This window comes from Vipera ursinii (genome assembly GCF_947247035.1).
Source record: "Vipera ursinii genome assembly, chromosome: 3".
Classification (NCBI taxonomy): Eukaryota; Metazoa; Chordata; class Lepidosauria; order Squamata; family Viperidae; genus Vipera; species Vipera ursinii.
Window position 1 is genome coordinate 127,682,800 of NC_139516.1, and position 27,086 is coordinate 127,709,885.

Genomic DNA, 27,086 nt, shown 5'->3' on the forward strand with positions numbered 1-27,086 from the left:
GGAACGGCCCCCGCTGCCCTGGCCCAGAGACCCTCCTTCTGCCAGAGACCCTCAGATCTGTCCCACTCCTGCCCAGGCCCCCATAGGCACCCTTGATGCGAACAATGTAGAGCTGGCCACGCCCACCCAGTAGGCCATACGCACTCTAGCCACGCCCACCCAGTAGGCCACACCCACCCGGCCTCCTGAGGGTAACCGCAATGCTGATGCGGCCCTCAATGAAATTGAGTTTGACACCCCTGCCCTAGAGTCAAACACTACTGGATAGGGGAAACCCTTACCTTTACCATTTTACCAGGATTGTAAGGACTTGGGCTGGAAAAATCGAGACAACTTCTTAACAAAATCATAGGCTGAGACAGCATTTAAGTAGTTCATGTTGGTTTCTCACACAGAAGCAAGCATACAGCATCTTTTAAAGTCTCTTAATCCTCTAGCCATGTGTGAATCAGTACGCGTATATATTTCAGAGAAGGATTGAAATTTGCCATCCTTTTTATATGAAAAGCTACTTTGATTCTTTGAATGCTAGGAGAATAGCCTGTAGAAATGGAGTGCTCAAATTGCACTACTAAAGATTAAAAGAAATTTTAAAAATTATGTCCTGTTCAGCTGTTCAGACACGGAAGCTAGAATCATACAACAGACTAAGCATTGTTTGCTTTGTTAGGGCTTATGGAACAAACTCTAATGGTCTGAATCATAAAATCAAACATAATTTTGATCTATAAAATAAGGTATCCTCTCCAGCAATTCAGATTTATTTGAGAGTACATCATGCTAATAGGGCTTATTTGTCAATATAGAACCATGAGATTTGTGAGGTTACTATCAATCTTTCTTTAATCTCATTTTTCATACATATAGATACCTATATTAAATTAATTTTTCTATATTTCAGATATTTTTGCTGATCATTTTCATGTGTATAACACTCCTGATTGCAAGTCTTATCTGCCTTACATTACCAGGTATGCATTTCATAATAACAAGGTATCCATTTTGGTCACTTAATTTTTCATTAATTTTGCATGTTATGCTGTGTAGCTTTCTATAGCAATGAGGCCTCTTCTTAAAATGCTTCCTTTTGATCTCTCAGACATGCACAGCTATAGACAGATCTCTAACCTCCAATAGTTGGGAAGAGTGGTGGCTTCTTAATTGAATCAGTCCTGTAGGAAGCAGATTCCGTGATCCATTCATATTTGTTTCATTGAAGGCTACAGCACTAAGTCTATCTTGGTCAGTCTGATAGATTATCTCTGTTTAGAGATGTAGTTCTATTAGTGTTGTTTGATTTATTAGCAGTTCTAAGTGCCATTAACCATGGTATACTTCTGGAACCCTTGAGAAATTTGGAAATAGGAGACATGACTTTGTAATAATTCCATTCCTATTTCAGAGCCAGACAAGATAATATTGCTCAGAGGCAATTTTTATTTCAAAAGGAAGCTGTTAAATCATGTTTCAGGATTCCATTCATTCTCAATCTTTTGCACTATCTATGTGAAAGTATTGGGAGACATCATCAAGAAATTCGGAGCTGAGTGCTTTCAATATGTGGACTGATACCCATATCTATTTTTGTGACACTGTCAGAAAATGGTATTTGCAATCAGTAACAAGATAAGAAAGAATATTGAAATGGAATCCAGACAAGATGGAGGTGCTTATTGTGAGGGGCCATAATTCCATGATTCCATGATTCCATGCCTATTTGAATCAGATTATATGCTCCCATGAGAAGCAAATACACTGTTTGAGAATTTTTCTTAAGTTCTGAAATATGTACTTACCTCGATTGAGGCAATGGCTACAAAAGCTTTTTATCAGTTTCAGGTGATTTACCAACTACAACTGTGAGAATCAATTTGATATAATGGTTAAGGCACCAGACTAGAAAGCAGGAGACCATGAGTTCTAGTCCTACCTAAGCCATGAAAGAGATTTTGAACCACACTGTCAATCCAGCTCACCTCACAGGGTTGTTGTTTTGGGGAAGGTGTGTTGGATGTTTGCTGCCTTGGGTTTTTTGTAAAAATAATAAGGATAGAAACAAATAAATTTAGTAGTTAGGATGCTAGAACAGAAACTGAATTCTAGTCTTTCTTTAGGCCAGCCCAAGTTGTATTAGATAATGCCCCTTTATGAATCTCAGCATGTATTGGTTTACCCACAGTTGCTTGATTGGTGGCAGGTTGAAATCAAGTTATTCTGTGTTGCCACTCCAAGTCTTGGGATTGCTGCCTAACATTTTCATTGGCTTCTAAAAAGGCCTTCAAAAGATTTTTTTTTTGTTCATACTTTCAGCTGTTCATTTTAACTGTTAGTGTTAATTACTTGCTTTACTTTAAATATTTGGGTTTTAAATTTGTTTTTATTGCAAACCACCAAGAGCGTTGTAAATCAGTAATATACAAAATTATATAAGTAATCTGGTACACAGTTCAGGTTCCTAGAAAAATGCTGGATGTGCTTTTGACTTCAGAGGAAACTAACTGTAGTACAAAGAGTGGCAAGTGTTTTTGCAAGCATCCATTGTTTTTTGTGTAATGCAGCTATGCAATGCACTTGTAATACATACTGTTTGGATCAATAAAAAGTAATTTTACAATAACTTTCTAGGATTTCGTCAGTCCCTTCCTTTATTAAACAGTGGACCTCGAGCTATTGAAATTGTCTTCAATTTAATAAAATGTTTGCAGTAGACAACTTACTGGATCAGTCCACTATATTTATGGAATGAGTTTTAAGTTTTTGGATCCATATTATTTTATGATCATAAGATAACACAGACCTTTCTCACTAGGAATAATTAATAATTTTTTGTTTTCAGTGTTTGCTGGCCGCTGGCTGATGTCTTTTTGGACAGGAACTGCTAAAATCCATGAACTATATACCGCTGCTTGTGGACTGTATGTTTGCTGGCTAACAATTCGGGCTGTGACGGTGCTTGTTGCTTGGATGCCACAAGGTCGTCAAGTGATTTTTCAGAAGGTAAAGGAATGGTCCCTCATGGTAAGTTGTTAGAACATTTATTCTTTTTTTAAATTTGGAAAAAGAATTCAATAGATGCAATGAGACCATGTCTCTTGGATCATGCTGTAATTATAACAAATGTTCCTTGGAAACAGGAAAGCCACAGAAGAAAACTAATATTAATAATTTGAAAAAGCACAGTCTGAATGCAAGTATTCACAACATTGGAATTCTAAGAGTATAATTTTGGAGGTTCTTATAAACTTTCCAGTCAAGAAATCAGTGCCGATAAGGATAAAGCATAAATAAATGGTTAATACTTCTGGTCACCAACCTGTCACAACCGCCATGGATATTCTCCATTATTTTAGTTTATTAATGTTACCAGTCAGGTAGAATTCCAGTTGAGCATCAGAAAAAAATAGTTCTCAATTTTTATTTTCTTATTTATTTTATACATATATAATTAACAAAACAATCTTTAATCTTAAAGAAAAAATAAAATATTAAAAATACAAGAATAGAAACTAGAAAATAATTTTATATATTTTAAAAATGCCTGTGGGGCATTTGTGGATGTTTTGGATTGGAACAGATTATTTCCCATTTAATCTTTGGGATTAAAATATAGGTAATCCTTGCTTAACAACCACAACTGGAACTCGGTCACTGAGTGACTGGTAGGCTGGTAGAGAAGATTGCAAATGGCGATCACATGACCATAGTCCTCTTGACACCAGTTATAAGTGTGAACAGGTTGCCAAGTATCCAGATTGGGATTATGTAACTGGAGGGGTTTTTACAATATTTTGTGACAGAAGTGTTTTAAGGCCGTAAAGCACTCTTTCCAAGGCTGTCATAACTTTGAATGGTTATGTCATTAACCAACTGGTCATTAATCTTTTTTAAAAATTCTAGAAACATTGGATGTAACAGACAACAACAAACACAAAAGAGATACTGTTTGACCCTTTGGCATCTCACTGGGTCTGTATTTTTTTCAGTTCTATCTAATTATCCAGGCAAAAATGGGCAGAGCAGCAAGTAAGATCAAGCTTGCCTCGGAATTCTTACTCTGAATCATGATCCAAAAGAATAGAGATTTTTTGCTGTATTTCTGAGTGAAATTCAACAGAAAATACTCCACAATTTTGGATTACTGTTAGTGTCGTAAGTCTCCAGTAGGCTTAACACAGAGGAATAAAAGGGAATTTTTTTAAAAAAATCATTAACAGAAAATTGTGCCCTCTTTGATGACATGCCATTGCTCTGACCCCAGCTGACATGCTAATTTTATCATACATCCTGTCTAAGTAAAGAATTTGTCTCTTATAATTCTGATTTTATGCATCTGCACAAGTTTATATATGTTTGAGTTCCTCTTGATTTTAATGTTATTTATGTACACACTTGTCTACTTAAAAACAGCACATTATGATATTCTCAATAAATAAAATTCTTTTTTCTTGTTCTTTAGATAATGAAGACATTAATAGTTGCTGCATTGCTGGCTGGTGTAGTCCCACTCTTGCTTGGACTTTTGTTTGAGCTAGTCATTGTTGCTCCCCTAAGAGTTCCCTTGGATCAGACCCCACTATTCTACCCATGGCAGGTCAGTTCTTGCAGCTTCTAAAGTTGCTAATCTTTAATTGAAGGGAGACACACAGAGAGCCGACCTTGTGAAAGCAGTAGCTTGCAAAATTAAAATATGATCTAAAAATTAAAACCAGCAAGGAAAACTAATATCAGTTAAAATGTTGAGTTTTAAAAGCAGCAGAATATATCATGCAATGAAGGTTCTAAAAAATTCTGCTTAAAGAAATAGTCTGTGTTATCAAAAATTCTTGCAAGGCTATTTCACATCATAGATGCCAAAGCTCAGAAGACCTCATTCTTTATCCACTTTAATTTATGTGATGGCTAACCCTGAAAGAAAGTTTCAAAGTGCCAAACAACTTGTTTTAGATAATGCTCTTCTTGAGATTCTAAATTTAGGCTTAAATCAGTGCATCTTTCAAAAGATACAGAAATAATAATATTGAAAATGGACTTAGAAAAATGCTTTCAATTCTTTCATAAAGTAGTTTAGCAGTTTTTCACTGTACATTTCTGTACATGCCTGCTTACATGTTTGTGTTCAGTTCATCCTACCTGTGGAATCCTTAGTGCTCTCTGAGCTTGGTTGTTTACTTGCAGACATTTCATTAACAGACATTTCATTATCTTCAGTGTTAGAATGGATTAGGATTTTTCTCTATTTATATACAGTAGCCGCCTATGTAATTACTTTTAGATATTGTACAAAAATCTATTATAAATAGGATCAGTAACTTCATTAATTAGGACAACTTTAATATCATAGGTGGTAGGAAGGTAGAAAAATCAACTTTCATCAAAAGTTGAACAATCATTTGTATGGGGATTTCTGAATTTACATTCTTATGCTGATGTAGATACAAGATAAATATATTTCACACAAGGTTTGTTTCCCAATTTAACTAAGTCTTAATTAGACTGAGAAAATGCTCTACATTGAAATAATAACTGTAATAATTGCTTTTGTTTAAATAGGACTGGGCCCTTGGTGTTCTGCATGCTAAAATAATTGCTGCCATAACTTTAATGGGGCCACAGTGGTGGCTGAAAACAGTCATTGAACAGGTTAGAAATATTTTATCATGTTTGCTTTAGTGACCAGTATATTGAGGGAATATATCGGTGTATAATTAATGGCATTTCTTTTTAGTTGGAATTGGTTTCCTCAGAAAACTGGGGGGGGGGGGCGCAATCCTTTTCTCTTGTACATCCTTTGCTCCAGAGCGAATTTGGAAGATCATGTAGTATCCTGGGGGGGGGGGGGGAAGGAGAAAATACAGGTAGTCCTCAACTTACAACAGTTCATTTAGTGATCAGTTGAAGTTACAATGACACCTGAGAAAGTGACTTGCGGCATTCCCATGGTCACATGATCAAAATTAAGACGCTTGGCAACTAACTAATATTTATGATGGTTGCAGAGTCTCAGGGTTACGTGATCACCTTTGGTAACCTTTTGACAAGTAAAGTCAACGGGGAAGCCAAATTCACTTAACAGCCATGTTCCTAACTTAACAACTGCAGTGATTCACTTAACAATTGTGGCAAGAAAGTTCGTAAAATGGGGCAAAACTCAACAAATGTCTCTCTTAGCAACAGAAATGTTGGGCTCAATTGTGGTTGTAAGTCAAGCACTACCGGTACAGTTCTATAGATGAAAATCACTCATGTGGCCTATTGCGACAAAGACAATTTTTCTTTTCTTTTTTTTCTGTTTATAATTTTGTATTTTCACTTATAATATAAAATACAAAAACACAAAAGCAAATAATAGGGAACCAAGGGAAGGGGAAAAAGAGAAGTGTGGAAAAGGGGGAGGAAGGGGAGGAAAAGGCATTGACCTCCGACTCCCTCTGTTGCATTACAATAGAGCAGACATGTCAAACACAATGCCCGGGGGCCGGATCCGGCCCGCGAAGTGGTTTCATGTGGCCCATGAAGCCATCCTGGAAACAGTGAGGGAACGGCCCCCACTGCCTTGGCCCTGGCCCAGAGACCCTCCTTCTGCCAGAGACCCCCAGATCTGTCCCACTCCTGCCCGGGCCCCCATAGGCACCCTTGATGCGAACGATGTAGAGCTGGCCATGCCCACCCAGTAGGCCATACGCACTCTAGCCACACCCACACAGTAGGCCACGCCCACCCTGGCCATACCCACCCGGCCCCTTGAGGGCAACCACAATGCTGATGCGGCCCTTAATGAAATTGAGTTTGACACCCCTGCAATAGAGTATTAACATTGAACTTCAACTTTTTACATTTCTGTAGTAGTATGAAGTAGCCATTTCTATATCAACAAATCACTCTAATCAGTAAAACCCAAAATCAAAGTATCTTTTTTTCCCACCTCAAGCACAAGGTCCAAAAGCGGTTTCCATGTAGAAACAAAAGTACTTATATTCTTTTCTTTTATCAAAATAGTGAATTTAGCCATCTCTGCTAATTCCGTTAAGTTTTGTAGCCATTCGTCCATGGTGGGCATCGAAACATCCTTCCATTTTTGTGCGTAGAGTAGCCTTCTGCCGTCAACATAATTTTTTCCCCAAATTTTTTTTCCCTTAGACCCAGAAAAAAAGCTTCTGGTTTAATCTTTATATTCACTTTAAGAATTTTCTGCATTAAAATATGAATCCTGCTCCAATATTTCTTATCACATGTCCACCATAAATGATAAAAAGTCCCCTCTTTACATTTATGTTTCCAACATTATTTTGAGATATTTTTATACATTCTAGATAACTTTTCTGGTGTTAAATACCAGTGATACATCATCTTATAAAAGTTTTCTTTTAAGTTATAGTTTAGTGTGAATTTTAAGCCTTTCATCCACATGTTCTCCCATTGTTCAAGCCACATTATACCCAAAGTTCTTTGTCCACTGAATCATACAGTGTTTTACATGTTCAATTTCCAAATTCAATTTCAATAACATTTTGCAAACCTTAGCAATACACATGGTCATCACTACCACATAATAAAATTTCCAATTCATTTTTAACAAAGTCAAACCCGTGACTTTTTTTATCTAGTTTAAATCTTTCATTTATAAGTATGTAAACCAATGGTAGACATGATCTTCTAATGCTAACTTTTCCTTAGACTTGAGGATAGGGTCACCAAAATTAAAAGATATTATTTTACCATACGTCCACCAGACCAGTTTCACCACCATTTCTTTTCTAAAAAAATGCTTCTTGGGGGAACACCAAAAGAGGCAACTTCATAAAATAACTTGTTTTATATTTGTTCCAAACTCTTAATATGGTACGTCTCAAAGCCAACAATTTTGAGAAAATACTGTTTTATTAAGAGTATTCATGTTTATAAGACAATTAAAATGGTCCATTATGAATGAAGCATTAGTATATCAAGGAACGCGGTGGCTCAGTGGGTTAGGACGCTGAGCTTGTTGTTCAGAAGGTCGGCAGTTTGGTGGGTCGAATCCCGAGTGCCGCGTAACACAGTGAGTGCCTGTTACTCGTCCCAGCTTCTGCCAACCTAGCAGTTCGAAAGCACGTAAAAAAATGCAAGTAGAAAAATAGGGACCACTACGGTGGGAAGGTAATAGCGTTCCGTGCGCCTTTGGCGTCTAGTTATGCTGGCCACATGACCACGGAGACGTCCTCGGAGAAGCGCTGGCTCTTCAGCTTTGAAATGGAGATGAGCACCGACCCCTAGAGTTAGAAACAACTAGCACGCATGTGCGGGGGAACTTTTACCTTTACCTTAAACAGAAAATACTTTTTTGTCTATTTATGGAGAGCATTGGGATCTAGCAGAGGTTTCCCATTCTGTAAAGGGGGTCTGAAGAATCCTAACCCTAACAATTACTCCCTCTATCTGGATCAATTTTCACATAGCTCTAATCTCCTAGTTTTGTATGTGCTTTGATGAGAAAGAGTCATATACTTTAGTATTCTATTTGCAAATCAACTAAATGGTAATCATCCATTTTCTTAACTTAGTTCATGATTACTATGGTCTTGTTTAGGTGTCTTTCAGTCAGTAAAATATTGCCCTCGTTCTGGGAAGCTTATCACAGTCAGTCATTATTTCTCAGCCCATTTGACCCATAGGAACCCTATTAAGAAAAAAATAAGTATAATTTGTTACCCCCTCAAACCATTTAGTCCCAGATCATGCCACTTAAGTTCACTGGCAAACTAGGTAATTTTAGGTGCATCCTTGAATTTCCTACCACCAATTTCTTTAGTACTGCCCATCTTGAGTTGTCCTGGTGTATCAAACATATTCGCTAAGCCTTGTGGAGGCCAAAATCAATGTAACTAAAAATAAAATGCACCTCTCATCTCTGTGTTTACATTGACAGTCTCTTCCAATTATGAATATAAGCTTTGCGCTAAATATCTTCCTGGACAGTCATTCTTCATATATCTTTAATCTTATATTTCAGGTTTATGCAAATGGAATTCGAAATATTGACTTATACTATATAATACAAAAACTTGCAGCACCTGTCATTTCAGTTTTACTGCTTTCTCTCTGTGTACCTTATATTGTAGCTTCTGGTATTACACCTTTGTTAGGTAAGTACAATGGCAATGCAGATTTCATATTTAGACCATACATTCAGTTAAGATTTACAGTGCAATTATGGTCATCATTATATTATTATAATCTTTATTTGGTGCAGTTTAAATGAATGATATGTCAAGTATATCCATATCATTCTAACACATTAATCAATAGTTTAAATATATTTATTGTATTTTATGTTTAGCTTAAAAACTCAGTAATATATTTAAGAAATTAGTAAACACAGATGCTACATCTTGGAGAGTCATTGGTTGAGCCTTAGATGATATTTAAAATTCCAGTTTTTATCCTCAAAGAACATGTCTAAAGATAAGTCTTGAAACCTAATCCAAATACAGTGAGGGGAAAAAATATTTGATCTCCTGCTGATTTTGTACGTTTGCCCACTGACAAAGAAATGATCAGTCCATAATTTTAATGGTAGGTTTATTTTAACAGTGAGAGACAGAATAGCAACAAAAAAATTCAGAAAAACGCATTTCAAAAAAGTTATAAATTGATTTACATTTTAATGATTGAAATAAGTATTTGAATCCCCTATCAATCAGCAAGATTTCTGGCTCCCAGGTGTCTTTTATACAGGTAACAAGCTGAGATTAGGAGCACTGTCTTAAAGGGAGTGCTCCTAATCTAGGCTTGTTACCTGTATAAAAGACACCTGTCTACAGAAGCAATCAATCAGATTCCAAACTCTCCACCATGGCTAAGACCAAAGAGCTGTCCAAAGATGTCAGGGACAAGATTGTAGACCTACACAAGGCTGGAATGGGCTACAAGACTTATTGCTAAGCAGCTTGGTGAGAAGGTAACAACAGTTGGTGCGACTATTCGCAAATGGAAGAAACACAAAATAACTCAATCGCCCTCGGTCTGGGGGTCCATGCAAGATCTCACCTCGTGGAGTTTCAGTGATCATGAGGATGCTGAGGAATCAGCCCAGAACTACACGGGAGGATCTTGTCAATGATTTCAAGGCAGCTGGGACCATTGATAACACACTATGCCATGAAGGACTGAAATCCTGCAGTGCACCAAGGTCCCTCTGTTCAAGAAAGCACATGTACAGGCCCATCTGAAGTTTGCCAGTGAACATCTGAATGATTCATAGGAGAATTGGATGAAAGTATTGTGGTCAGATGAGACCAAAATCAAGCTCTTTGGCATCAGCTCAACACCATGTTTGGAGGAGGAGGAATGCTGCCTATGACCCCAAGAACACCATCCCCACCGTCAAACATGGAGGTGGAAACATTATGCTCGGGGGGGATTTTTCTGCTAAGGGGACAGGACAACTTCACCGCATCAAAGGGACGATGGACGGGACCATGTACTGTCACCTTGGGTGAGAACCTCCTTCCCTCAGGACATTGAAAATGGGTTATGAATGGATATTTCAGCATGGCAATGATCCAAAAATACACAGCCAAGGCAACAAAGGAGTGGCTCAAGAAGAAGCACACTAAGGTCCTAGAATGTCCTAGCCAGTCTCCAGACCTCAATCCCATAGAAAATCTGTGGAGGGATCTGAAGGTTTGAGCTGCCAAACGCCAGCCTCGAAACCTTAATGGCTTGGAGAAGATCTGCAAAGAGAAGTGGGTCAAAATCCTTCCTGAGATGTGTGCAATCCTGGTGGCCAACTACAAGAAACGTCTGAGCTCTGTGATTGTGTGAGAGTTCATGGGACACAGAAAACTACTTTGTGCTCCTGTCATGTTTGGCAGGTGTTCTCAAATCAGGAGCACATTTGGGACGAATGAATATGAAATTCAATATAAAATAGCGTTCAAATATGCCATAGTTTTATTAGTTCTAATTTCTATGAATTTGGCCAGCAGGTGACCAAGAATCTGCTGAATTTCCTTTGGGAAGTTGAAGAGTGGAAGCATAGCTGGCATTAGTGGACAGTACAGCCTGCTTCACTTGTTCACTACTACCAGTCTAGAATGCAGCTGATACACTAGTGTGGAAAGCAGATTGACCTTTGGATCATATATATATGAGCCCCCTTAAAATTTTCTTTAGGCATATATGCCAGTTTCAATTCCTAATAATCTTATGATACGGTCTGGTTGTTACTCAAGTATCAAAATCAGCATATTAAATTAAAACTTACATATAAAGAAGGCAAATGGTATTGTTTGTCTTTTTGGATCTCAGCAGGCAACTGGGATCTTACACAAAGCTCCTGGTCTTACCGCTATGAATCCATAGAAAGGGAGAAATAGTAGAGTATCAATTTTGAGTGAATAGTGGTTGGGTACTTGAGTTTTTCAGTTAACCACAATTTCTTATTTTTGAGAATGCTATTATGTCACAGGTATTTAACAGTTTTTTCAAAAGACGTAAATGGCATTAACAAAGATAAACATACAACCTTTATTTTAAAATGCATTAGTTGAAATTTAATATTTATATAATTGCTTATATTTACAGTTTATTACAAATGAAAAGGTAACAACATTAAAATTTCACAATGGTAATAGAAAAGTTTAGAATTCCAATTTTTAGTTTCATTGTTTTTCTATTACTATTTACAGGTGTCACTCCTGAGATGCAAAATTTAGTACAACGACGGATTTATCCTTTTCTACTCATGGTAGTGGTTTTGATGGGCATCTTATCCTTTCAGGTCCGTCAATTCAAGCGCCTTTATGAGCATATTAAAAATGATAAGTAAGTATCCTAGTCAAGATTTATTAATGTCAGAATATAGTGACAATCTCCTAAATGTTTAAAAAGCTGGAATACTTGGGAGCTATGGACAGAATTTTTGACAGTCACAATATCACTCACAGTATCAGCTCTTCCAGAAGCATCTGAAATTTTGGAATGATAGAATTCATGTTTATTGTGGTTTGACTAGATTAGAGTAGTAATGCTGCCTTCCTGTATCCCTTGAAAACAGTGGAAGTTCTTTAAAAAAAAACTTCAGTGAAATTGTATCTTTTGTGAAGAAATGCTCCTTCAGTTAGTTTTTCATTTCAGAACTAAATTTGAGATGATGATGATGATGATGATGATGATGATGATGATGATGATGATTATTATTATTATTTAAAAACCCTCTTTTTAAATCCTAGATATCTTGTTGGGCAACGACTTGTGAATTATGAACGAAAAACTGGGAAACCAGGGACATCACCGTCACCTCCTCAATCTTCACAAGAATAGAAATGGTCACATGGAATTACTTGATCTTCCCTTGCCTTTGTGTTCTTTGTCATAGACTGGTCATTATTATTTGGGTATTTCCAAACTATTTTCTCAGCTGGGTTTTTATATTTTAATTTTGGTTTCTTTTTTCACAGCATTCAGATAGCAGTTAAGGCTATGTACTGTCTGCAATTTCTGAATTTACCAGTACTGAGATCTGTAAATGTGTAAATAGCAATATCCCAATACCCTACAACCTCGGATTAAAATGAATGTTCATTGTACATCTTTAAAGAATATTAATTTATTAAATCTAGTTGTCACTTTATTTTGGATTGCTTTTTCTGTTGACATACGTGCCACAAAACAATATTGCTGTAGACAAGATATATATTTCAAAAGAATCAGTTCCATTTTTATAGCAATGGCTAGCTTATCAAGGATATGAAAATGAAATAACCATTACAATCAGCAGTGAAATGGCTGTGATAAGAAAACCTGAATTCCATTTGATTTTTTAAAAATATTTCTGTATAACATCAAAGCTGTTGTACATTTTTTATTGCCTGATTTTTTCTCATGTGATTTTATTTGTAATACTGTACAGTAGAATGGATCAGGACAAATTTTCTCCTTCAGACAATTTTAATCGTTTGATTGTGAGGCATTAATTTTTTGGAACTGGAAGACAGAATTTTAATGAAATTTTACGCACTTAAAATTCAATAGAAGAAAGTGGCAGATATATCTAAATTGGCTAATTGAGAGGTTTGTATAAGAATTTATTTCCATTGTGTAAGCCAATATTTCCTTTGTTATGAATTGAAATGTGCAAAGATTTATTTACATTGGAGTATAGGAGAAATGGCTATCTGACTTATTTACCAAATACAGAAAAAGTAAATGATAAAAAAATGCAACAACTTTTTCTGAATTGCTAGAACTTTATTACAACCAAAATTACAAAGCATACCATGGAGCTCATACTCTCTTATATCTGTAATTTTAGAAATGGTCAGCATTTTGCATGGCAATTCTGAAGGATTTATGAATTTGTGTATGTGGGAGGGAACCTAAATACTATAGTATTAACAGCTAGAACAAGAAACTGAAACATTAAAGAATCTCTTGATTTTTACAATAATTGCACCAAACCTATCCCCCAAGTTATTTTTATATGTATAATTCTTTTTTGCAGGTAATAATAATATATTTTAATGTCATTACTTCTGAAACACAAGGTGAAATATGAAATGTTTTAATTTCTTTATGTGTTTGAAAATGCAATTTCCTATTCAAAAATGGCGAGAAGTTTGTTTTTTAGATTTATTGTATTCATAAAATGCTATGCAGCTGTGTTACCACTCAGGACTGCATCCTGAATATAATGTAGTTAAATTATGTGATCAAATAGCTTGCTGTCTTCAGCATGTTTTTGTACTGGAAGAAAAGAGTTATTTGGGTTCTATGATTTTAGGATGGGGGTGAAGATTTGGAGTCTAGATTTCCAATAATTTATACTCATGCACAATGCTAAAGTACAGTAGAAATGAGGTTGTGCTCTTTCTCCACTACTGATATTTTGAGCATTACCTCAATTTTGGCATTTTGAGTAATACAAGGATTAATGCCTTTTTATTTTAATGGTGTTAGATTTTTTTGACATTGCTCTCATTAAAAAGCATAGTAATGAGAAGGTAGCCAAAATCCCCCACTTGCTTTTAACTGTCTATACTTTAGACAGATCTTACTTATGAGTTTTGTATCTATTTCTTTTGGAAATGCAAATACTACAATTTCAGTATTTTGTGCAAGAGCATAGTTTGCCCACAATTACAGCATTTTCTAGTGATAAACTTTCAGTTGCACAAAATTAGTTCTTGACATCTTTATTTTTTAAAAAAGACAAAGCAATTGAAAGAGTCTTTCCACTAGGATATTGCCAGCAATGCTGTGCTTCCTGTAGCATTTTGCAGAAATGCAGTAACTTGTAATTTGTGTTTTTATCCCAGACAACCTGGTGGTCAATGATTATTAAAATTTGTTAAGAAAAAGTATTGGTCTTGCTTTCTTTTTGCTGCTATTTTAACAGTAATGATAAATATGGTTTCTCTTAGAACCTTTCTTTTATACCTGATCATCTTCAAGTGTATTTGATAACTTAAAATAATGTACAAGAATGTTTTAACATGTCAGTTTGCCCAAAAGATGAATTGCATACTGTATTTTATTTCAGTGATACAAACTGGCATTAGTATGTAACATAGGGAGGCATTTTGTTCCTTCACTTCATTATTATTGTTATTATTTGTCTATATACTTTTGTGCCTTCCTTTTAGGCCCCAAGATCCAGAAAATTGCTTTTACATACAAATTCTACCACAGTGCCAAATACTGAATTCTGCCTGCTGTGATTAAATTACAAAATATGTTTAAATCTGCCAAAGGAAAGTACACATTACTAGAAAATCTGTATCTGTCCAAAGTTGCTGGAAATTAGCAAATGTGCTTAACACTTTGTTTCATTTGTAATCAATTTAATTTCTGAAAATATGTATTGTTCCAGTAGAATGTTAAGTTTCTGTAGCTACATAATATGTGTAACTATTTGGCCCCTGGTTTGACAAATGTGGCACAGCTCCCTTGCAGGTCTGGAAGTGGGTGTTTTAATACAGGCATGTCTCCCTGTCAGGCAGGCTTTGCTAAGAGAGGACATATATAAAGGTGCATCTTTCCCCACGTTTTTTTTTCATTGAAGGGAGGGGAAAAAAATCTTGTGTACAATTTACTAACAATGAGCATTTCAGAGAATTAAAGTAAGTAGCGTGTTTCCTAAGTTCCAGTAGAATAATCTTTTTCGAATTGTATTGCATTGTGGTGCTTTATTTAACCAAAGAGAAAATCCAACATCTGGTATCTATATGTTGGTGTAAATCTTTGGGCATAAATAATTTAAGTTTTTTAAAGAATATTTAAAAGTGTGCTATCGCTCCTTTTTGCAAATTTTACCGTGTATATATTGACTTCTATTTACACACTCCTTTTTAAAAATTAAAGATTGAGCAGCATTTAAAACTGTGGTTGAAAAGTTTTATCCCACAGCAAATCTTTACCAAGCTCCCCCCCCCAAAAAAAAAAATAATAATGAGAAGTTTCGAATGTGCCACATTAAAGGCGCCTGCTCGAGGGCGCGACGTGTTCCAAGCTACGCCTGCGTCATCCAGGACCGCGCGACCTCACGTTACCGAGCGAGGTGTAAAAGTACGCGGACGCAAGAAACTAAAAGAGTATTAACAGCTGACGTAAATTCCCGCGAGGGAGGCGGGGAAAAAGAGAATTTACCACAGAGATTCGGCGGGATAGGAGGACACTTCAAAGACCTACGGCGGCTCTCAGTTGTCATTCTCGATTCTTTCCGTCGTTGCTTAGGAGACAGGCGCGCGTGCTGCCATGGAAACCTAACTGGCGCTCGGAGCTTTCGAGAGCGAGGCCGCCGAGAAACGAAGCCTTGGCGTGGCGGCGGCGGCGGCGGCGCCTCCACCAGCTGCCCTTTCCGTCGCTTCTGGCCGCTGAACAGCAACTTGCCGTTAGAGCAGAAGAGCCGCTTGAGCCTGAGGAAGGGGGACGAGGTTCCCGTTCCAAGCGCGGGGAAGGGTATTAGTTGGGGGCTGCTCCTTTATTTGCGGTATGGTACATTTATGCTCCCCTTTCTACAGAGAGCTTATTTGAGCAACAACCCTAAGAGATAGGTTGCAACTAGAGAGAGAAGCTGAATACGTATGGATAACCGACCAAAGAAAATTTTATTTCCTGCCTGAGAGCGTTTTTAAACTCTAGGCTCCCTCACTCCAATCCAGCCGGAATATTTACTGCTAGTTTCGTCACGCCATCAGCTGAAAACACGTTTATTGAATACAAATATGAGAAGTAGAGCTACCCTTGCTACCCCCACAATACAATGTATACCACACTTTTTACGCATATTCTATGGCAGGGGTAGGCAACCTCGGCTCTTTTATGACTCATGGACTTCAACTCCCAGAATTCCTGAGCCAGCTTGGCTGGCTCAGGAATTCTGGGAGTTGAAGTCCATGAGTCATAAAAGAGCCGAGGTTGCCTACCCCTGTTCTATGGGTTACAAGGCGGACTGTAAAATAATGTATTTTAAAGGACCTGAGCAGTAATGCGGTCAAGGCCAGGCGTCCTGCTTTAAATCTTATTGAAACAAATAGAAGGGAGTCTTAAGGCTAGTAGTGCTTTGAATAGGTAAGCGGTACCAAAAAGTAGAAGAAGCCTGGTAGCCCTTTATGAATGTAATCTTAAAAGTATCTGGATGCATCAGTATTTATAATAAAACTGAATTGCTTAAGGGAGTGGGATTTATGTCTGCCTGTAAATACAGGCCCTTCACAAGAAGGAACCCTACGTATAAGGCCTCTTGTGTTTCTGTAATTGGCCCCCAAATCATTTTATCTGGCTACAGTAAGTCTTTCCTCACATACAATATCCCAGAACATACATTTTCTATAAACCAGGTTCTATAAATCATTTTTTCTTTAAACTAGTTGTGTTTGATCAATACTCAAAAGTGTGGTTGGGGGACCCCTGGGGATCCCTGAAAAATCCACATAAACCCAAGCTGGATCCTCAATCATTTTTAAGAATGTAAAGGGGTCCTGAGACCAAAATGTTTTGAGAACCACTATGTTAGACTATCTGCACTTTTTCATTAAACTAACAGCAATATATACTGTAGACTAGTAGATACTTGGATTGTTTATTAGAAGAGAAAAATCAATAAAAGATTTGTAGCTTAGGGTTGAAATGAGGGGTCCTTTGGTGCTCTCTAAGCATCGTTGTTTTCTTGCAGATGTTTCATTATCCAAACTAAATAACATCAGTGCCAGTGCAACAAACATCTGCAAGAAAACAACGAAGCTCCAAGAGTACCAAGGAGCCCTCAGACGAGAAAAATGTGAATTTCTGGGTCTGGATATTATTCCTGGAAAATTGTATTGTTAAGAACAATATATTTCTTGCTAAATGCCCTGAGAATCATTTGATTAACATGCAGAACCTAAATCTATGTTCTTTCTAATATAAGGATTCTGATTTTATGAGATATGGATCTAAAAACTGACTTATCAGACTTCATTACGGTCATCATTCCAAGGTTTTACTTATTTTCAGGGTATGTTTTATAGTGGTATGGAAAAACAAATGGGAGAAAATTTGACTCACATGGACCAGAGATAAACATGCAGATTTTTTTGAGTACTGTACACAATACTGTAACTGCTGGTTGCTTCAGAAAATATGTCACAAAAATGACAAGAGAAAAAGACAGTGTAGCTTAGGTGGTGCAGATATTTACTGATGTATGGCAATGCATCTTACAAATGAAATATCTCTGATGAATCCCTATTTGGAATTCTGGATTATGTTGCATTTAGGTTTGGCTAATCAGAGGGTTTTAAGATTTAAGCAACTGAGAAGTGAGAGTTTATAGCCCTAGGAGGAATAAGTTGTTATTAATGAAATTTGGTGTACAAAACCTTATGCTTTTTAATATAATTTGTTAGTCTGTACAAGTGCTACCAGAATCCTGATTTTTAACAAGGAAAGAGTAATCAGTGCTAGGTATAGGAGAATAGACTAAAGGAACTAGAAAACATGCAAAATAATTTGTGGCAGAGCAACAAGTGTATGTGGGAGTCCACTCTCAAATTATGAAGTAATAGTCTAATTGACTAAAGCATATATCACCCATTTATAGAGGATTATACTTATTTTTCCCCTCCTGTCCATTAATCTGAAAGTTGGAAAGGCAGCTCTGGAAAATGACTAAAAGAGTGAGGGAACAATACCTTGATGTGAGCAAATGTCTGTTTTCATAATTTGGATGTAGCTTAATATAGTTAATTTTGTACTAGAAAATGAATTGGCATTGTTTTTGCTATGATTACTTGTTGGTGGCCAAATCTAGTATCAGAAGGACAAAAAGACAAAAAAAGTTTTTTGAATTATGTTTGAATGCAAACAGTCTTTCAGTTATAAATAGGTGCCACCTATGCTTGTATGTTTTCAAAGTAAGCTGTTATAATATGAATAAATTTCCAGCTTGCTAATGCATAACAAAAGGGGATGTATTCAGTAAATTTTATTAGCTTTATAAACTTATTGGGGCACCTTGGGAAAAATCATTTCTTAGTCTTCCCTAAATTACAAGATGTTACTAAGTTCCTGTGAAGATAAAATAGGATAGTCTTATATGTACTTCCTTGAACTCCTTAAGAGAAAAGTGAGGTGTATGTGATAAAGAACTGATATTAACACATATTATGCCTTTATACATCTCAAGAGTTTATTTTAGAAAAAATTAATTAATGAATACTATTCTTTTTAAGAAGGGACGTGGTGGCTCAGTGGGTTAGGACGCTGAGCTTGTCGATCAGAAGGTCGTCAGTTTGGCGGATCGAATCCCAAGTGCCGCGTAACAGAGTGAGCGCCTGTTATTCGTCCCGGCTTCTGCCAACCTAGCAGTTCGAAAGCAGGGAAAAATGCAAGTAGAAAAATAGGGACCACTACGGTGGGAAGGTAACAGCATTCCGTGCGCCTTTGGTGTCTAGTCATGCCGGCCACATGACCACGGAGACGTCCTCGGACAAGCACTGGCTCTTCGGCTTTGAAACGGAGATGAGCACCGGCCCCTAGAGTTGGAAACGACTAGCACGCATGTGCGGGGGAACCTTTACCTTTACCTTTATGGTACTTACATAAAGAAGTCATACTGGCTTTAACCAATTTATAGATTAGATTAATAATTCAGCCATTAGATATGGTGAAATAAATTAAGTTGTAATTACTTCATTTGCAAACTTCAAGTTCATTATGATGGGAAATCTTGAAGAAATACTACCATATTTCTCCAGGGGAAAAATGCTGCAAGGGAAAGAAAGTAAAAGCAAAGAGGAAGGGCAAGAGGAAAACAGAAGTTCCTTTTTCTTTATTTCATTCACAATATATTTGATTCAAGAACATTTGAACAGACCAGAAACAAAGTAATCGTGATTTCTTTAGTCAATTCATGATATATTTGCTTCTAGTTTTATCAGTCTTCAGATGATATTCTAAGCATCTAAGCAGTTTAAAACTCTAATTTCTTTGCAGAAAAGTCTCTTCTTTTGATATGTACTTTGTATTTATTTTTTCTTCTGAGTTTCTATAGGTCTTTTTCTATAGGTTTCTATATATTTTGCTTTCTTTAGTGGTGTATATGTGTTGTCTATTTCACGGGCATTTTGTGAAGATACATATGTAGGTTTGGAGGGGTTTTTATGGTGTATATGTGTTTTCTATAAAGATCTGAGAGGCTGTTTATGTTCTTTAAAAAGAGTTGGAAACGACTAGCACGCATGTGCGGGGGAACCTTTACCTTTACTTATTCTTTTTAATTTTCATAGGATTCTAGTTTGGGACCTTGAATAACCATGCCTGTTCCAGATGTTATGTTCTGTGCACAACAGATTCATGTTCCACCTGAACTGCCAGATATTATGAAACAATTTACCAAAGCAGCTATTAGGACCCAACCACGTGATGTTCTACAGTGGTCTTATGGGTAAGTAGAAAACCAAAGTTTTCTATCTTAATTAAGAAACTTCGCACAAGCATTTAGAAGTATATCTGTGCTCAGAGTAATTATTTCAGCGTTCACATATTACCACAGACATCTGATATCATTAGTCTGTTCACAGATAACCATTTAGGTGCCCACCTAGTCTCCTGTGTCACCTGATTTTTAAAATACATTTAGATCTTCAAATTTATTTTTAAGGAGTCTGATATACTGAGGGTTCAAAAATGTCTTTAAGCCCAGAGAGGCCACATAGGTATTCTAGAAATGGTGTTGGCTGCATCATTTTAATTTATTTGGAAATATATCCAGCTATTTGGGAGAGCAAGAGTTAATTTATTTTATTTATTTATTTAATTAGATTTGTATACCGCCCTTTCCCGAAGGACTCAGGGCGGTTTACAGGGTAATTAAAACAAGAAATACAAAAGTTAAAAACGATTAAAAAAATTACAACAGTCCCTGAAAAAGTAAAAGCCCCCAATTAAAATTAAAATTAAAATTCTCAGCCTGGGTCAGAGAGCTTGAAGAGCCAGGTCTTCAGGTCCCGGCGGAATGAACGGAGGTCGGGGGCAGTCCTCAGCTCCACGGGCAGCTGATTACAGAGGGCAGGCGCACCCACTGAGAAGGCCCTCCCCCTGGGTGTTACCCGCCGGCAATCTTTTACCAGCGGCACCCTGAGAAGACCCTCCCTGTGGGAGCGCACTGGATGAAGGGAGCTTGATCAACCCCTGTCACACTCTAGCTCAAAGTCTAACTAAAGAGAGTAAAAGCAAATACACTTTTCCCCACTTATGGTTTGAGTGTAAGCTGTGGTATTGATTTTAAAAACTCTATAAGCATCATTTGTTTTTAACTTGAACTACCTTTTGGTATTCGGTATGGCACTATTATAGGTACTTCTATGCTTTGTCAAGAGGAGAGCCTCTTCCTGTGAAAGAACGTGTTGAGATGCCAGTTGCCACACAAAAAAATGATACTGGTTTGACCCCTGGCCTCCTTAAAGTTTTGCACAAACAGGTAAAATAATTTTTTAAAAGCTGAATTCTACAATAACACTGTAGATTTTTAAATGATCTGAACTACCTAAAATAATTTTTTCTTTGAACTAGTTGTTGTTTATTCCTGCAGAAGCACTTTCAAATTATAGACATATAACATTCCACATTAAGCAAGTAAAATAGATATAAAATAAGTCACAGAAATATAGCACGTTAAAAAGTATGTAAAATAAATAGGTTTAAAACTAAATTACATTCGCCCAGTAACAGGTCACACAGTCTATTTGGCAATTTCCATATGGGCCATGGTTGTCCTTGACCAGGTGGCAGACAGTCATGTCTGCCTGGTAGTGACTAGTTTTTGAACCAACTAATTTAACAGTTAATTTCCAGTTTTGTTTTCTTATATTTTCTTTACGATGTACATGCTTTTACAGTTGTCAGAAAAGAAGACTGTGGATTTAACGGAGCTCCATAAAAAGTGGAAGAATTTGTGCTTACCAATAGAACAACTGCGTAATCTTCTTCGATTAGACAGCTTTGAAGGTGGAATAGAATGGATGAAATTTTTTGCCCTTTGCTGTAGTGCTCTTGGTGGAGTACGTAAGATATAAAAGTATACAATTGTTGTTCTACTGAAATGAATAATAGAGGTGTTTAAAGATAAAATTTTATTGTAAATTTTGGTTAAATGTATAATGACGAGATAACATTTTTTTAAAAAAAAGTTTGAGATTCAGAAGATAGGACACACACACACACACACACATAATATTAATAGGATCGAATTAGATTTGTGTGCATTTAAAACAGAAAATCATAAGTGCATTATGGGCACGAGTGCATGCAAATATATACACATACGTATATAGATAAGATTTTTAAAAAGTTTTAAGTTTATTTAACTCTTTGTTTTGATAAATCTGCTTTTTAAAAACTGGAAAATGCACTCATAGATTCAGAATTATTTCATCATTTAAATTTTCATTCTTCAGAGTGCCAGTTGCATTTAATCACTATTTTTGTCACATTTATATTTATCAAATATAAAATACAAAGGGAAATTTAAAAATAATAGAACACGGGGGGGGGAGAAGAAAAGAAGAAAATATGGGGTAGAGAGGGGAAAAAGAAAGAAAAAGGCATTCCAACTCTCTTTAGCACAGAAGATAACATTACAACCTCAGCTTTTTATTTTTACAAAATAGTATATACTAGCCATTTCTACAACAAACCTACCTAATCAGCAAAAACAAAATCAAAGTTTCATTTTTTTTCCATTGCAAGCACAAAATCTGGAAGCATATACTATTCCCCACAGCAAGGAAAGCAGATGGTTAAGCTGATTCTTTTATCCAAAGAAGAGGATATATTTAATTTTGTTTCTATTTGGAAATTGCATTTGACAATTGTTTAAAGTTATGATGGACCTACCTACCTTGAGGCTACTTACAACCCAGATTCAAAGTTACCATGGAAGTCTCTCCCAGGTCACAAGGCTGAACTTTGGGAGCTCAATAGCACAGCTTCATTTACACTCTTTGCAGGATCCTGCAGTCATCTAAATCATTGCCCCTTCTAGTTGGTGAAAACCTCCAGGATGGCAACTGCCATGTGGGTTCAAGCAGTGAAAATGAATCACTGCAAGAGTTCCTGGGACCTTTTCAGGAGGCCTTAGTGTAATCCCCTTCTTATTTTTTTTATCTCTAGACCTTATCTGCCTGGACAACTTCCATCCTGACTGCCACCTTCACTTTTTAGAGAAGGTGATGGAAAAGATATTGTTTTTCACCTTTAAAGCTCTTGATGGCGTGGGTCCAGGTTATTTTATATATTTTATTAGATTGATGTGCCACCCACCCTGTGACTCTGGATGACTTACAAACTATTAAGACTGGTAAAACCATTAAAGCCATTGTTCCAACACCATCAGGTGTTGGAACAAATTCTCTGCTGCGCCAAAGATGATCACCCAAGCCCCTCCGGTCCCAGGAGGGACCAGATGATCCTGAACAGGGCCACCGGGCAACAGTCTGCAGATTCAATAACTGTTTTACTCTGTTATTTATGGTATTGTAAGCAGCCCAGAATCACTTGATAGTGAGATAGGTGGCGGACAAATGTAATAATAATAATAAAAAAGAATAATATAGTGTTGAAACTGAATGATTCCTGTTCACTATACATAGAATGAAGGCTACTGGTAAGCTTGTAAGCCGCCCTGAGTCTTCGGAGAAGGGCGGGATATAAATGGAAATAAAATAAAATAAAAAAAATAAAATAAATAATATTTGACAGTATTTTCTATTAAATATTTTATGATTTCCATTTTGACTGGAAATGTATTAAAAATGTTTTGTGTGATCTGTTTGCCATACCAATCATAGAGTTATAGGCACATGATAGCCATTAAAACACAAAGCCATAGAACATATATTTGCAACAAATGGATAAAATTAATAAATGCACCTAGCAATATAATAAAATATAATAGTCAAGATCAAAATCGAAAAGTCTGATGGGAGAGAATCATTCTAAATTCCCTCCTAAATGTCAGCATGTTTTCTGTTGGTGAATTATGGAGAACCAACCTCATGCAGAAGTAAGGAAAAATATGTAAATCCCCTATGGAGTGTTATATGTGCCATTTTCTGCTATAACCACAATGAGAAATTGCCAATACTTCTGGTTTCGTCACTAGATGTGTGCAATCATCATGCATTAAAACCTCTGGATGATTTGCATATTTTTCACTAAGAACTGCATAATGTTTGAAGTGGTATTTCTGGGTATTTTATATAGTCTTTCCCAATTCATTTTTTTTTATGAATGCACACGGGATGAAATAAACACAGGTTTCATTTCACACATATTTATAATGAACTGTGCTACCTTTTTGCATTTGCTGCCCTGTGGTGTCTTACTTTTGTTGTACATTTCTGTGGAAAGGGAGACTATTTAAATAAATGTACAGTATTAGAATAACTAAAAGTGAATCTCAGCACCTGCCTTGCATTCTAACATATATTTGTTTGCTTTTGTTTTGGCTTTTCTTAGACCCTGCTCAGTTCAATGAAGCATGCATGTGAAATTCTGACGCATGATCCAGAGGGCGGACCAGCCCGTATTCCATATTCCACTTTTACATTTATCTATTCTTACTTGGCTAGCTTAGACGATGAAATAACAGAGGAAGTATCCGAGTCTTTTCTCAATTCTCTTAAAGAACAAGTGTAAGTATTAATGGGTGTATTGAAACTTGTGGGGCCTCCCCCAGCAAATTGAACAGTTTTTTTTTACCTCATCTTGCCTCACTCCAAATGCCCAGAACCTTTTGATCATGAGATCTCAAAGTCTGTATCAGTTTGGCAGAGTGCTCCACTAACCCTCCTTTCCTACATCTCTATAATTCTCTGAAGCAGTTTTGAGAAGTGTCATACAGAAAGGAGATTCCAGTACAAGTGCAGTGTTTCCTGCTCTGCAAGCTATATGCAATGTTTAAATATAATTTTCACTTTCACAGCACAAATTAGGATCCATCTATAATATTGTTATCTTTAACCAGGATTTACAAACCAATTTCATACTATAATTATAATGCTTATATACAGATGTAAAACTTCCATGGTTGAAGCTGAAAAATAAAACGGGAGAATAATGTGACAATCAAAAGAAGACAATTATTAGCTTGATGTAGGTCAGGCCTGCCCAATTTGTTGAGAGGAAAATGCGACATTGATAAGTGAAAAATCCTCATGGGCCACTGCTTCGAGTGCCAGTCAGCTGTTCTGTGGCTACTAAAACTGGAGCCTTGAAAACTGGCAAGAAAGCTTGGATGTTCTGAGCAGCATCTTTTTGAGATGGTGGCAATGGTTGTAAATTTACTTTGTTGGAAAACCTTGGCAGGGTGCATGTTGCGCTGGCCTGTTCGAACTAACAATCAATTTTTATTATGGTCACAGACCAGCATTGCAAATAAAGCATTAAAAATAATAAAAATTAAAAAACCAAAATAACATCACAATTAATGATGGGATTATCAGTGGACAGTTAGTCTGCCTAATTTTGCATACAGTATAACAAAATTTGGCCATGTTCAGAGAAACTACTTCACACTAATCTAATAATGAGTCTTTAGTACAAAAGTAAATTGTTTTATAAGTTCTAATTCTTATATAATATTTATTCTACATGTATCGATTAGAGGAAGGGCTGGCAAAACCATGCTTTGCATGTACATTTGTAAATGCTGGATGTTGTCAATAGTTTATGTTTATTTAAGTACAGATAGGATCTTACTGCTTGTTCCTCTTTTGTCTCTGTTTTCCTGCCTCATTCGGGCACTTAGATGTTATAAAATGGAAATCAAGTTAAGCTACACATTGGAGGTCGTCTTGTATGATAGAAATGTTTTTTTAAGCAGAAATGTAGAATTTTTCCTTCATGTATAAATTGCATGCCTGTGCAGTGAGATGGATTTGATGCATAATACTGGTTCCTTCAATAATACTAATGAAAAATAATTATTTTCTCATTTAGGTCACGTAAAGATTATATGGTTGGCACTGCAGATTTCTCCACTGTAAAATTGATGCCTTAGAACAGGAATATAGCAAAATATTATGTCAAATATGTAATAAAATTAGTGTTTCATTAATGTAATGTCTACGTGCTTTTCAGTTTGTTGAACTACCAGTAAAATGTGTACCACCTGATTGCCTGAGGTCAGATCATGGTTTTATGAATATTGACTGTTGTTTCAACAAGCAGTATTTAGAGTAGAAAATCTAATTTGAGACTTCTATTTCCAGTGTTTGAGTCAACCTGGCTATGCCATCCATTCAGTGAGAGAGAACATTGTATAAATGACATAGTATCAAGTGTGCAATTCTCCCAAGGCTCCTTCCAGACTTTGATTTTAACAAGTATCTTCTAGATTTCTCCTGTGCTTGAGATCCTTATACATAATTTCTGGGCAACAATCATATAAATGCAAAATGATGGTCTAAGCTGCCCATTATTTTTATTTCCTAATGTCTGGATATACATATACATGCAGTGGCGTAGCGTGGGGGGTGCAGGGGGGGCCGGTCGCACCGGGCGCGACATCTGGGGGGGGCGCTCGCACTCGCAGCTATCTGCCCCTGCCTGGCTCACTCACTCTCTCTCACTGCAGTGCCGGGTCGCCGCCCACTGTGGAGGGGGGGGTGCCAGGCGTGCGGTGCGGAGAGAGAGCGAGGGACTATCTGGGGGAGGGACAGTGCAGCGGCCGCCCAGCACAAATTACTTACCTTGCCCTGGGTGCTGACAACCCACGCTACGCCACTGTATACATGTGAATTCACTATCTGCAAAATTGTGGTAACAGTGAACATCATAGGTTTATTGGCACTGTCAAAATAATTCAGTTTATTAAAACTTGTAGTTGTGATTAGTAAACTTGCACAAAACTGGAAGGCACTGAAAGCTCCTCCAGAAGAAGAGGTGATCAGGAAAATAATGGAATGTGCAGAAATGAATAGATTAACAATGATAATTAAAGACAGTCAGAATATTTTGAAATTTGGGGAAAATTTTATGAGTGGGTAAAAAAGAGAATATGCTTAAAAGACAGCCAACACTAATTTAGCTTTAAGAAAAATGAGGAGATAAGGATATTATCATACCTAATATAGACATTGAAAATCTAAGGAGAGGAGCTGCTCGGACATCACCCCTGAATTGTATCGGAAGAGGAATGGGGGGGAAGAAATGAGAGGAGAGAGGGAAGACAGAAGGGGAGGGGGAAGGAAGTAGGAAGGTTGGAGGGAAAGAGGAGAAGGGAGAAACGAGAGGAGTGGTGAGGGAAAGAGGAGAGGAGAGGAAGAGGAGGGAAGTAGGAAAGAAAGGAGAAAGGGAAAGTAAGTAGAGAAGAGGGAAGAGAGAGAAGGAGGATGGATACAGTGAAAGGGGAAATGGACAAGTAGCACCCAGACTTACGTGTATGTATTTATGTATGGCGATATATTTGTTGACTTGCTTGTGGAAGAAATGGGAAAATAAAATTGTATGTATGTATGTAAACTGAAACAACAAAAAGGAAATTTGTCTTATTTTTTTTTATTAAAAAGTTTTAAAATACAATTTTCCTTTAAAAAAACCCCTTCCCCCTCCCCCCTCCCCCC

At 36.8% G+C, this 27,086-nt stretch overlaps 2 protein-coding genes across 4 annotated transcripts in view; both read left to right on the forward strand.

The window, feature by feature from the left end:
* Nucleotides 1-14,340, forward strand: part of MARCHF6 (membrane associated ring-CH-type finger 6) — a 66,319-nt gene extending 51,979 nt beyond the window's left edge. For both annotated transcript variants that reach the window (XM_083358542.1, XM_083358541.1), the window contains exons 20-26: nt 902-971; nt 2,837-3,018; nt 4,457-4,591; nt 5,551-5,640; nt 8,990-9,122; nt 11,670-11,805; nt 12,213-14,340. In XM_083358542.1, the coding sequence (XP_083214668.1) occupies nt 902-971; nt 2,837-3,018; nt 4,457-4,591; nt 5,551-5,640; nt 8,990-9,122; nt 11,670-11,805; nt 12,213-12,303 (837 nt within the window). In that variant the 3' untranslated portion in view covers nt 12,304-14,340. The remainder of the gene's footprint in view (nt 1-901; nt 972-2,836; nt 3,019-4,456; nt 4,592-5,550; nt 5,641-8,989; nt 9,123-11,669; nt 11,806-12,212) is intronic.
* Nucleotides 14,341-14,468: 128 nt separating this feature from the next.
* Nucleotides 14,469-25,795, forward strand: ROPN1L (rhophilin associated tail protein 1 like). Of its 2 annotated transcripts, none has more exons than XM_083358543.1 (6): nt 14,469-14,730; nt 19,747-19,906; nt 20,818-20,941; nt 21,360-21,521; nt 23,980-24,155; nt 25,462-25,795. In XM_083358543.1, exons 2-6 carry the CDS (start codon nt 19,776-19,778, stop codon nt 25,520-25,522), a joined length of 654 nt encoding a protein of 217 aa, XP_083214669.1. In that variant the 5' UTR covers nt 14,469-14,730; nt 19,747-19,775; the 3' UTR covers nt 25,523-25,795. The 2 variants fall into 2 exon arrangements, with proteins under 2 accessions (XP_083214669.1, XP_083214670.1); XM_083358544.1 differs by lacking the exon at nt 14,469-14,730 and adding an exon at nt 17,452-17,476 and having other exon boundaries at nt 19,749-19,906.
* The last annotated feature ends 1,291 nt before the right edge of the window (nt 25,796-27,086 follow it).